Source organism: Macaca mulatta, chromosome 7 (assembly GCF_049350105.2).
Source record: "Macaca mulatta isolate MMU2019108-1 chromosome 7, T2T-MMU8v2.0, whole genome shotgun sequence".
Lineage (NCBI taxonomy): Eukaryota > Metazoa > Chordata > Mammalia > Primates > Cercopithecidae > Macaca > Macaca mulatta.
In genome coordinates this window covers 30,880,401-30,894,269 of record NC_133412.1, presented here as the reverse complement: position 1 = coordinate 30,894,269, position 13,869 = coordinate 30,880,401, and the positions used below count along the sequence as shown (strand labels likewise).

Genomic DNA, 13,869 nt, shown 5'->3' with positions numbered 1-13,869 from the left:
TAAAATAGAAGAGGCTATTTAGTAATTCATTTATACATAGTACAGTTTAGTAATAACTGTTGTTTTTGAGTGTTGAGATTACACTACTCTGTGACTTTGGGCTAGTCACTTTGCTTTTCTGGGCCTTACTTTCCTGATTTACAAAATGAGGTGGGTGGTATAGGTGACTGTGAAATTCTTAAAAGCTTAGGTTGCTAATCAATTTGATTTATTGGTCTAATCATGATCCCACAGAGCAGATGAGGGACTTAGTTGTTTGCCAGAGGTTTTCATTGTAAGTTTATTCCTGATACAGATTACAGGATGGAAATGATGTGTCTGATGTCTGGTGCACTTTAGGGAAGCTTACGGACTTTTGGTATGCCTTTCATTAAATAGCCTTTCAAATGTTGTCACACATTAGTTGACTCTTTAAAGAATTCTTCATTGAAACAAATTATAGAATGAACGTGTCAGGATGAGAGACTGCTTCTCTGCTGCAGCCACCCCAGATTTGATCTGCTGTCAGAGCCCAGATACTATTTTTTGAGAAATCAAAATAATGTATGTTGGATTTGTCACACCAAATCCTTCCAACAAATTTGACCATTTCACAGAAATTTTACTGTGGTTGTGAAGGTTGAGAAATCTTCATAAGCTTAACAACTGGGCACATGATTTAACTGAATTTTAAGGCAACACCTGCCTACTTATCAGAACATCCCTGGCAGTTTCGGAAGATTCCTGTGATGGGAACACTGGTGTAGGGTAAAACCCGCCTTCATAAGGCTCCAATGGTAGCTGAGGAGAATTCTTTGACAGATGTCAACATATTGAGTTTTTTTAATTTGTTGCATTAGTCAGTAGTCATGTGACCTAAAATAGCAAACCTGTCTTGTAAATGTAGGTCACAGATAATACTGGCAAACTAAGACGTGCAGGTCAACTGGGATTAAGATTTTAGATGGGAGCCTAAAAAAAAAAAAAAAAAAAAAGATTTAGGTGGGAACAAAGTGAGGAAATCAGATTCACAAAAGAAATTGATGTGAAAGATTTTGCTAAAAATAATCTGTATTCAATTTCTAAATTTGCGAAAGTGGTCATGTACCCATATCTTTGATTTATTTCCTCAAATAATTTTTTGTGCTTTTTAGTAATATACTGCCAATCTTTTTTCTAACAGTTCTTTCAGAATGGAATGTGCACATAATAAGGTGAGAAGTGCTGGGAATGACATTTTAAATATGTCAAGCTTCTACGGTTGCTCACGAAATGGTAAGGGAGCTACTGACACAGATATGATCTGATTTTTTTTTTCCTATGAAAGGAAATAACTAGTCTTTCTATAACTGGTTAGCAATGTCAAAATAAATAACATTTATAAAACATAGATTTTACCTATGTTTGTGATTACACTAGCTGTGTGGCTTGAGGCTAGTCATTTAGCTTTTCTGGGCCTTACTTTCTTCATTTAGAAAATGAGGTGGGTGACATTTATCAAACATTTAAAAACACAAATTGAACATTTTATAATTTTAAAACATAGACATAACATTCTAACATTTATAAAACATAGATTTCAAATGATCTTTGAAATGCCTAAAAATTTGAAACTTTTCAGCATAGGAAATACTTAGGTGTTAAGTATTTTATTATTGTGTTTTATTGGAAAGTTTATTGCATCAATATCTTTATTACCAAATAAATGATTATTATATTAGATAATGTTCTTGCAATTTTAGAAGATTATATTCTCAACTTCAGTGTTTAGATTTTCTCTTGATGCCAAATGGCAAATTTATTTCCCAAACCTGTTTTTCCAAGTTTGGGACATCTCAGTAAATGACAGTTCTATCCTTCCAATCGCCAATTGCTCAAGCCAAGAACTTTCCCTTTCTCTCACACCCCACGTCCAATCTGTTAGTAATTGTGTCAGTTCTACCTTCAGAATGTATCCCAGAATCTGACTGCTTCTCACCCACTACACCAGCAACTCCATCTCCCTCAACCTTCCTTTCCCTTACCCTCACCCCTGTGAGCGTTCATCCTGTCCTGCCTGGATGACCACAGTAGGCACCTGATCATCTCTCTGCTCCTATTCTTGGCTGCTGCATTCTGTTCCCAACCAAGCAGCCGGAATGATTTATTCAGAACTAAGTCAGAACCTCACTCTTCTATGTATAACCTTCCAGTGGCTTCTGTTTCACTCAGAATAAAAGCCATTGTCCTTACTATAGCACACGAGGCCCTATAGGATCTGACCGCTTACGTATGTCATCACATACACACCCCCATCCAACCTTATCTCTTAGTGTTCACCCCCTGCTTAACTCATTCCAGCCACCCTAGCCTTTTTACTCTTACCCAAGCATGACAAGCAGGTCTGAGGACCTCTGCATTGGCTGTACCCTTGCCTGTGGTGTTCTTTCCCTAGACCTTCATGTGGCTCAACCTGCTCACCCTCCACCTGCTACCATCCATCAAGTCTTGCTCCAGTGCCACTTTATCACTGAAGGTGCCCTACCTCCTCCCCAGCACTCCCTACCCCTTTCGCTGTTGTACTATTTTCCATAAGCCTCTTCACTATCTGACATCTGTTACTTTTAAAAATCTCATCTGCCTCCTGCTACTAAATTGTAAGCTCCATGGAAGTTATATTTTGGTGACAGTTTTATTCATTGTTGTGTCCCCAGTTCCTAGTACAATATCTAGAAGGAATTAGCAAATAACTTTTGCATTCGTGGATGAATTAAATTAATGGACAAATAAAATTAAAGGATGAATAATGACTAGAACAATGGTTTTGGAGATAAATAAGATACATGGCTGAGATTCAAGATCCAGCTGTGCCATTGACTACTTGTGTTCTATTGGGCATGTCTTTTACTTTTTAAAAGCCCTAATTACTACATTTGTAAAATGGGAATGTGATCCCAGACACAGTGTGCGTGTTGCCTCCAAAGCTGTGCAGTATATGATCCATAGGATGGGGTGACCTGAATAACGGTACACAGTGGCCCTCACAGGACTGTTGAAAAGAGTATTTTTAAGTGAGAGTTTATTAATAGCTTCCAATTATCTAGTGCTTAGTATGTTCCAAGAATTATGTTAATGGTTTTACATATTTAATGTTTTTACTCATTTAATACAAAAACAACCCTGCACAGTAGGAGGCAGCATCTCTGTTTTATGTTTAAAAAAATGGGACTCAAGGAAGTTCGATGACTTATAGGCAAACAGCTATTCAGTAGAGGGGCCTGCATTCCAATCCAAATCTGATTCCTAACCCCATTTCCTGTCCACTGTGTCAGGCCACTTCTCACGTTTATGATTACAGATAAAGTTCCCTCTAAATAGCCCCAGTCTGGGTTGCCTCCTTTCTCCTTAGATAGTTACTCTTATTAGGGTTAGCTATCCAATGTTTTTGTTGTTGTTGTTGTTTGTTTGTTTGTTTGTTTGTTTTTTAGCACTGGTAACTCGGAAGGGGATTGGAATTTAAGATTTAGTGTAAGTATTTCTGCAAAGACAGGGGATTGCTAACTAGAATCAAGGAGGTCCCTGTTTTTCCTGTGGCTGCCCCAGCAAAAAAGCCTAAGCAACTACTGTTACTATAGAATCATCTCTCTGGGATTTAGGTTGGCCTTTATCGCATTTGAAATTCAGCTAAGGACGAGGGAAACACGTTTTTCAAAAAATAATAATAATAATAATAGGAAGATGGAAGGTTAAACAAAAGGAAGTATTGACTTCATGGTATTAATTTTATAAAGCCAAATCCTAAAGAATAAAATAATACTCTGAGGTGCTCATTCTAAAATGTTGACAGGAACCAATATTCACTTCTGTCAGCAGGAATGGTGACTGAATAATATTGGTAAGCCTCGGATATTTTCTTTTCATCTTTCCCCCTAAAATTGCAATTAATTCTTTAACTCACTGACATTGCCATTGTAGATAAATTGGCTCTCATTTCTATCACATATTAAAATTTCAACATCACATTAAAGTGTGCTTTGAGGTACCCCATGATGTTAGTAAGTAGTTACAGTTGAGACCAATACTTAGCTTTGATGGTTGAGTCACAAGGTCAGCAAAGTGGGAGAGGGAAGAAAAACGGAGATCAAAAGAAAATGTTCTCTTACCTGCTGTGTTCATGAAGAAATGGAAAACATGTCAAAATTATAATCTTCTATCATACTTACATGTTTTATATAGTGTTCTTGGTCATTTTACATTTATATTAAGTGCTCTATCAGGAAAAAATACTATCAGTAATTGGTCAGAAGTTTCTTATATATTACTTTTATGTTCTCAAATTGCATTGTATACAATACTTTTATTACATTTTCCTTGACTACTAATGTGGTCAATATATAGTCATATAGATGGATAGATAGATAGCTCATATGTTAATATAAAAATAGGGATTTGATGAAAAGTGTATCAGACAAATGCTAATTTAAATAGTTGATACCACAATGTCAGACATATATCAATATATTAATTTAAGTAGACAATTATAGTAACAACTTTTCCGCTTGCGCAAGCCCTTACCATTCTTCCCTATGTCACTCTCAGGATGTGCCGCCTAGATAATAGACTTTAGCCATCAGAAAGCCTTAATTCATCGACTGTTCATTATGATTATATGTATATTTTCAATTAATGAAAAGACACTTATTAAGTATTTTGTGTGTGTGTGTGTAGGAAACTGCTGGACACTCTATGAACCAATTTACTTAAACCAAGCGCTCACTCATTCTTAAAATTTCACACTGAACATTAAGACAGATAGAAAGGACACTGGAGAGGGCAAACAGAAAAGAAACAATACATAACAGAATGAGTCAAATTAAACCAGTAGTGCTCTACCTATTGATCAGAGTGGTAGAGCTGGATAAGGACAAATCAAAGGAAGTCTTTTATTTGATTTTACATGTGATAGAGACTAATTCATGGCAGAGGAGAATTTCAGAATTTGAATAAGGAAGGAATTGTAAGATGTGGTGATCTGTCTTGGGTCAGCAAAAAGAACAAAAATGTGTTGAAACTGTAAAAATGAATCTGATTTGATGTGAATATGTGTTAGTATAATTGTTAGAATTACATATAAATGTGTGTGTGTGTGTGTGTGTATGGGTGTGTGGGTGTGTATATATATGTAGACAAATGGATGTTGACTCTGGCTGTACATGTAAATCATCTGTGGCACTTTTACAAAGCATTAATGCCTGTCCCACCTCTACCACAGGATCTGTAAAATAAAAATCTCTGGAAGATTGAATCTGGGCACTGGTGTTTATAAAAAACAAAGCTTCCCAGGTGATTCTAATATGCAGCCCATCTTAAGAGCCGCTATCCATTTTTAATACTTTCAAGATATAAATGTGTTCTGTGTATTTCTAGGTAAGAATGAATCCCATGTACCTGAGGCTGACCTTTCACTTTTGAAGCTAATTTCCTGTTGGAGAGACCAGTCTGTGCAGGTATGATATAATTCACATTCATGAAGTTACTAAAAGAGTTCCTTGCTGCTGTGGTTCATGGATACCCTCCCCTGTCTGAAAATACAAGTAGTTACTCTTGTCCTCGTAAAATGGCCTTTGAACAGGCATAGAGATGAGGGAAAACACAGGCCATAACATAAGCAAGGGTACACCATTCACCAGGGGAGCATGAATGCCGGGGGCTGAGGGAGGGAGGTTCTTGTCATCACAGGTAATTTCTTGCTTGTTGAAGCTTCAGTCTGAAGCAGAATTGTCCATTATTTGATTTCCAAATATGACATACATTAAAGTACCTATATGTGGGAATTTGATTATGTGAAATTATAATTTTTTTTAATTTTTGATTTTTGTGGGCACATAGTGGTCATATATATTTATGGGGTACATGAAATATTTTAATACAGGCATGCAATGCCTAATTATCACCTCACAGAGAATGGGGTATCCATCACCTCAAGCATTTGTCCTTTGTGTTAGAAATAATCTGTTTATACTCTTTTAGTTATCTTAAAAAGTAAAATTAAATTATTATTGACTATAGTCACCCTGTTGTGGTATCAGATAGTAGGTTTTATTTATTCTTTCTGACTTTTTTTGGCACCTATTAATCATCCCCACCTACCCCTATTCCACACTACCCTTCCCAGCCTCTGCTAACCATTCTTCTACTCTCTACGTCCATGAGTTCAATGTAGTTATTTATTTATTTATTTATTTATTTATTATTATTTTATTATTATTTTTTTTTGAGACAGAGTCTCGCTCTGTCACCCAGACTGGAGTGCAGTGGCCGGATCTCAGCTCACTGCAAGCTCCGCCTCCCAGGTTCACACCATTCTCCTGCCTCAGCCTCCCGAGTAGCTGTGACTACGGGTGCCCGCTACCTCGCCCGGCTAGTTTTTTGTATTGTTTTAGTAGAGACGGGGTTTCCCCATGTTAGCCAGGATGGTGTCAATCTCCTGACCTCGTGGTCCGCCCGTCTCGGCCTCCCAAAGTGCTGGCATTACAGGTGTGAGCCACCGCGCCCGGCCTATCTATCTATCTATTTATTTATTTATTTATTTATTCATTCATTCATTCATTCATTCATTCATTCATTCATTTTTGAGAAAGCATCTTGCTCTGTCACCCAGGCTGGAGTGCAGTGGTACAGTAACAGCTCACTGCAGCCTCACTCTACCAGGCTCAAGTGATCCTCCCACCTCAGCCTCCCAAGTAGCTGGAACTATAGGCATGCACCACCACACCTGGCTAATTTTTTGTATTTTTAAAGAGATGGGGTTTTGCCATATTGCTCAGGCTGGTCTGAAATTCCTGGGCTCAAGCGATCTGCCCACCTCAGCCTTCCAAAGTGCTAGGATTACAGGTGTGTGCCATCTCACCTGACCTGTTTTGATTTCGAGATTCCACACATAAGTGAAAACATGCAATATTAGTGTATCTGTGCCTGGCTTATTTCACTTAACATAATGATCTCCAGCTTATCCATGATATTGCGAATGACAGGATCTCATTTTTTTATAACTGAATAGTGCTCTATTGTGTATGTGTACCATGTTTTCTCTATCCGTTTATCTGTTGATGGATACTTAATTGCTTCCAAATACTTACGTTGCTTCCAAATGTTGGCTGTTGTGAACAGTTCTGCAACAAACATAGGAGTGCAAATTTCTCTTTGATATACTGGTTTGCTTTCTTTTGGGTTATACTGAGCAGTGGGATTGCTGTATCAAATGATAGATCTATTTTTAGTTTTTTGAGGAACCTCCAAACTGTTCTCCATAGTGGTTGCACTAGTTTACATTTCCACCAACAGTGGATTTTCTTTTCTCCACATCCTTACCAGCATTTGATATTGCCTGTATTTTGGATATAAGCCATTTTAACTGGGGTGACATGATATTGCATTGTTGCTTTGATTTGCATTTCTCTGATGATAAGTGATGTTGAGTACCTTTGCATATGCCTGTTTATTCTTTGTATGTCTTCTTTTGAGAAATGTCTATTCATTTATTTTGGCCATTATTTTACTGGATTGTTAGATTTTTCCTATAGAGTTGTTTGCGCTCCTTGTATACTCTGGGTATTAATCCCTCGTCAGATGGGTAGTTTGCAAATATTTTCTCTCATTCTGTGGATTGTCTCTTGATTTTGTTGATTGTTTCCTTTGCTATGCGAAGCTTTTAAATTTGATGTGATTCCATTTGTCCATTTTTGCATTGGTTGCCTGTGCTTACTCAGGAAATTTTTGCCCAGACCAATGACCTGGAGATCTCCACCAATGTTTTCTTGTAGTAGTTTGATAGTTTAATGTCTTAGATTTAAGTCTTCAATGCATTTTGATTTGACTTTTGTATATGGTAAGAGATAGGGGTCTAGTTTCATTCTTCTGCATAAGGATTTCCCAGCACCATTTATTGAAGAGGCTCTCTTTTCCCCAATGTATGTTCTTGGCACTTTTGTCAAAAATGAGTTCACTGTAGGTGTATGGATTCATTTCTGGGTTCTCTGTTCTCTTCCATTGGTCCATAGGTCTACTTTTGAGCCAGTACCATGCCTTTTGGTTACTATAGTTTTGTAGTTTAATAAATCTTTTTTTTTTTACATTCTGAGAGTACCTCATCTGTGAGTTGACTTAGAGGGCTGGTTTCTTCAATGTCCAATTTAAGTCCTTCTTTCTCCTTTAAGGCTCCTTTTGGTCTCAAAATTTTACCAGTACTTTTGTGCATTGTACAATAAATAGTTGTGCATTGATTCAATGAATGTTTACTAGAAGTTTATTCCTTTTTATGAACTTGATACATTACATATCAAATTTGCAAGATTGAAATAGCAATAACTCCAATTACAAATGATTATTCTTGGTTATAAGGAAACAAAAAAAGTTAACTCGTAATATACTGTAGGGGCTGATGCTGTAATACTAAATATACACAGTTGGAATGGCTATAAAAACTAGTTGTCCTGGCCTGCAAGTATGCCTGTGATTTTTTTCCCCAGCCTGACCCCATCTGTCATCATATACCACCTCCTATCTTACCTTGATGTAGCCCCAACTGGCTTTCTTTTTATTTTCAGAAGACATAAAGCTCATCTGAACTCAGGATCCTACTGTTCTGTTGGGCTAGAATTCTCATTTCTTCATTAATCATTTAGGTCTTTGCTTAAAAATCTATCTCCTTAAAGAAGTCTTCTTTTATAACTCCAACTAATATTGTTGCCACATTCTACCCAACCCCACTCATCTAGTCATCATCACATTACCTAGTTTTTTTGCTGTGATTACTTTTAATGGAAATTATATTATTTACTGTTTTGCTTGCTTATTTTGTCTTCACACTGTTATATAAGCTTGCTGAGAGCAGTGACCTTGTTTGTCTCATTTGCCCCTCTCTTACCAATGCCCAGAAAAGCAGAAGTGACAGTACGCAGTCAATACATATTTAATGAATGAATGAGTAGCTATGCAGGCAACCTCTGTAATAATTGGAATAAACACAAGTACATGCAACTTTATCAGCACATTAGTAGTCACCCCAAAAAGGCTTATCTATTAAAAGTGAGATTTTTTTCCCCAGTAGCCAAAAAGTTCCTAAATGGGGAAAAAATTATTAAAAAGAAGGATTCAACAAAACATTTCTCTTAAATTGCTCTCGCTTGAAGATCTTTGGTAGTTGTTCATTTGACCTTCAAATAAACTTTAATGTGCTTTGAGCATGTTTGGACTAACAGACCTTTAAGGTTCTATGACTCTGTGACGGTATGTGAAATGCTGGCTGTAGACAAAGACTACCAGAGAATTTACCCACTCTACAGAAAGTCCAGCCTTCAAGATTCTCTTCTCATCTCTGCTACTGGCCTGATGCATGATCTGGAGGATAGGTTAAACTTCTTGATTATTTGTCTTGCTCATATGTAAAATGGAAATGAGTATTGCAGCCCTTCAGGAAGAATAGAGACTCTTCCAAGTATCCATTTTACTGCTTCAATAGCCGATCCTCAAATTATTATTATTATTACTTTTTCTTTCTGTCACCCAGGCTGGAGTGCAGTGGCATGATCTCGGCTCACTGCAGCCTCCGTCTTCCAGGTTCAAGCGACTCTCCTGCCTCATCCTTCCAAGTAGCTGGGATTACAGGCATGAGCCACCATGCCCAGTTAATTTTTATATTTTTAGTAGAGACAGAGTCTCACCATGTAGGTCAGGCTGGTCTCAAACTCCTGACCTCAAATGATCCTCCTGCCTTGGCCTCCCAAAGTGCTGGGATTACAAGTGTGAACCACCACGCCCAGCCATCCTCAAATTATTTATAAAATCATTCATTTAAGCAGTTAGTTGAATTATGTTAGCTTGATTTTACTTTTTTGAAAACTTTTATGTTAAGTTGAGGGGTATAAGTGCAGATTTGTTTCATAGATAAACTTGTATAATGGGGGTTTGCTGTACAGATTATTTCATCTCTCAGACATTAAGCCTAGTACCCATTAGTAGTTTTTCCTGATCCTCTCTCTCCTCCCACCTTCTGCTCTTCAGTAGGTTTCAGGGTAGGTCGTGTTCAAGTGTTCCCATCATTTAGCTCCCACTTATAAGTGAGAACATTCAGTATTTGGTTTTCTGTTCCTGTGTCAGTTTATTGGAGGATAATGGCCTCCGACTCCATCCATGTCAGTGCAAAGGACATGGTCTTGTTCTCTTTTATGGCTGCATAGTATTCCATGGTGTATATGAGCCACATTTTCTTTATCCAGTCTACCATTGATTGACATTTAGGTTTATTCCATGTCTTTGTCATTGCGAATAGATCTGCAATGAACGTACGTGTGCATGTGTCTTTATAATAGAATGATTTATATTCCTTTGGGTATATATCCACTAATGGGATTGCTGGGTTGAATGGTATTTCTGTCTTTAGGTCTTTGAGGAATCACTACACTGTCTTCCACAATGGCTGAACTAATTTACATTCCCACCAACGATGTATAAGTGTTCCTTTACTCCACAGCCTCTCCAGCATCTGTTATTTTTTTATTTTTTAATCTGTAATTTTTTGACTTCAACATTCTGACTGGTGTGAGGTGTTATCTCATTGTGGTTTTGATTTGCATTTCTCTAATGATCAGTGATGTTAACCTTTTTTTCATATGATTTTTGGCCACATGTATGTCTTCCTTTGAAAAGTGTCTGTTCATTTCCTTTGCCCATGTTTTAATAGAGTTTTCTTTTTTCTTGTAAATTTGTTTAAGTTCTTTGTAGAACCTGGATGTTAGACCTTTGTCAGATGCATAGTTTGCAAAAATTTTCTCCCATTCTGTAGGTTGCCTGTTTACTCTATTGGTAATTTCTTTCGCTGTGCAGAAGCTCTTTAGTTTAATTAGATCCCATTTGCCAATGTTTGCTTTTGTTGCAGTTGCTTTTGGCATCTTGGCCATTATACCTTTGCCTATGCCTATGTCCTGAATGGTATTGCTTAGGTTGTCTTCCAGGGTTTTTATAATTTTGTGTTTTACATTCAAGTGTTTAATCCATCTTGAGTTAATTTTTGTATATGGTATAAGGCAGGGGTCCAGTTTTAATCTTCTGCATGTGGCTAACACTGGTTAGTTATCCCAGCACCATTTATTAAATAAGGAATCCTTTCCCTATTGCTTGTTTTTGTCAGGTTCACCAAAGATCAGATAGTTGTAGATGTGTGATCTTATTTCTGGGTTCTCTATTCTGTTCCATTGGTCCATGTGTCTGTTCTTGTACCAATATATTGCTGTTTTGGTTACTGTAGCTCTGTAGTATAGTTTGAAATCAGGTAACATGACGCCTCCAACTTTGTTTTTTTTTTTCTTAGGATTGCCCTGGACATTCTAACTCTTTTTTGGTTCCATATGAATTTTAAGATAGTTTTTTCTAGTTATGTGAAAAATGACATTGATAGCTTGATATGAATGGCAATGTATCCGTGAATTGCTAGGCAACATGGCCATTTTAACGATATTGATTCTTCCTATTCATGAACATGGAATGTTTTTCCATTTGTTTGTGTCATCTCTGATTTATTTGAGCCATGGTTTGTTATTCTCCTTGTAGAGATCCTTCACCTTTCTAGTTGGCTGTATTCCTAGGTATTTTATTCTTCTTGTTGCAATTGTGAATGGGAGTTCATTCGTGATTTGGCTCTCAGCTTGACTGTTGTTTATAGGAATGTTAATGATTTTTGCACATTGATTTTGTATCCTGAGACTTCGCTGAAGTTACTTAACAGCTTAAGACATTTTTGGGCTGAGACGATGGGCTTTTCTAGATACATGATCATGACATCTTCAAGCAGGATAGTTTGACTTCCTCTTTTCCTATTTGAATGACCTATTGGTTTCCTTTGTGGGATTGCCCTGACCAGAAATTCCAATACTGTGTTGAATAGGAGTAGTGAGACAGGGCATCCTTGTCTTGTGCTGATTTTCAAGGAGGAAGGGTTCTAGCTTTTGCCTATTCAGTAAGATGTTGGCTGTGGTTTTGTCACATATGTCTCTTATTATTTCAAGATATGTTCCTTCAATGTCTTCTTTATTGAGAGTTTTTAACATGAAGTGCTGTTGAATTTTATTGAATGCCTTTTCTGCTTCTATTGAGATAATCATGTGGTTTTGTCTTCAGTTCTGTTTATGTGATGACTCATATTTATTGATTTGCATGTGTTGAACCAAACTTGCATCCCAGAGATGAAGCATACTCGATCATGGTGGGTAAGCTTTTTGATATGCTGCTGGATTCGGTTTTCCAGTATTTTGTTGAGGATATTTTCATTGATGTTCATCAGGAATACTGACCTGAAATTTTCTTTTTTTGTCATATTTCTGCCAGGTTTTGGTATCAGGGTGGTGCTGGCCTCATAGAATGAGTTAGGGAGGAGTCCTTTCCTTTTCTAATTTTTCAGATAGTTTCAGTAGGAATGATACCAGCTCTTCTTTGTATATCTCATATAATTCATCTGTGAATCTGTCTGGTCCTGTGCTTTTTTTGGTTGGTAAGCTGTTTATTTAACTGCCTCAATTTCAGAACTCATTATTAGTCTGTTCAGGGATTCAGTTTCTTCCTGGTTCAGGTTTCAAGGGTGCATGTGTCCAGGAATTTATCCATTTCTTCTAGATTTTCTAGGCCGTGTGCATATATTACTAGTTTGTAATATTCTCCGAGGATTGTATTTCTGTTGGGTCAGTGGTAATATCTCCCTTATCATTTCTGATTGTGTTATTTGAATCTTCTCTCTTTTCTTCTTTATTAGTCTAGCGAGTGATCTATTTTATTATTTTTTTCTAAAAACCAGCTCTTGGATTTGTTGATCTTTTCAATAGTTTTTTCGTGTCTTTCTCTCCTTTAGTTCAGCTCTAATTTTGGTTATTTCTGATCTTCTGTTAGCGTTGGGATTTTTTTGCTCTTGATTCTCTAGTTCTTTTCATTGTAATGTTAGGTTGTTAACATGAGATCTTTCTAGTTTTTTGATCTGGGCATTTAGTGCCATTAATTACTCTCTTAACCCTGCCTTAGCTCTGTCCCAGAGATTCTGGTATGTTGTATCTTTATTCTTGGTAGTTTCGAAGATCTTTTTCATTTCTGCCTTAATTTCGTTTACCCAAAAGTCATTCAGGAGTAGGTTATTCAATTTCCATGTGATTATATGGTTTTGAGTGAATTTCTTAGTCTTGAGTTCTAATTTGATTGTGCTGTGGTCCTGGTTACTGTTTGTTATGATTTCAGTTATTTTGCATTTGCTAAGGAGTGTTTTACTTCCAATTATGATCAGTTTTAGAATAGGTGTCCTGTGGTGATGAAAGAAATGTATATTCTGTTGTTTTGGGGTGGAGAGTTCTATAGACATCAGGTCCATTTGATCCACTGCTGAGTTCAGGTCCTGAATATCTTTGTTAATGTTCTGTCTCAGTTATCTGTCTAATATTGTCAGTGAGGTGTTAAAGTCTCCCATGATTATTGTGTGGGGATCTAAGTCTCTTTGTAGGTCTCTAAGAACTTGCTTTATGAATCTGTGTGCTCCTGCGTTGGTTGTATTTATATTTAGGATAGTTAGCTCCTCCTGTTGAATTGAACCCTTTACCATTATGTAATGTCTTTGTCTTTTTTGATCTTTGTTGGTTTAAAGTCTGTTTTGTCAGAAACTAGGCTTGCAACCCCTGCTTTTTCCTTTTTTCCACTTGCTTGGTAGATTTTCCTCCAACCCTTTATTTTGAGGGTTGACATGTTATGTTGAAGACTACATACTGATAGTTTTGGTTCTTTATCTAGCTTACTACTCTATGTCATTTAATTGAGGCATTTAGTCCATTTACATTTAAGATTAGTATTGATATGTATGGATTTCATCCTGTCATCATGATG

The 13,869-nt window shown here is 36.9% G+C and overlaps 1 protein-coding gene across 2 annotated transcripts in view; it reads left to right on the top strand.

Moving 5' to 3' along the window:
• WDR72 (WD repeat domain 72) overlaps positions 1-13,869 on the top strand; it is a 236,314-nt gene that overhangs the window by 142,735 nt on the left and 79,710 nt on the right. For both annotated transcript variants that reach the window (XM_015142281.3, XM_077938706.1), the window contains exons 16-17: positions 1,163-1,254; positions 5,386-5,465. In XM_015142281.3, coding sequence (XP_014997767.3) covers positions 1,163-1,254; positions 5,386-5,465 — 172 coding nt within the window. The remainder of the gene's footprint in view (positions 1-1,162; positions 1,255-5,385; positions 5,466-13,869) is intronic.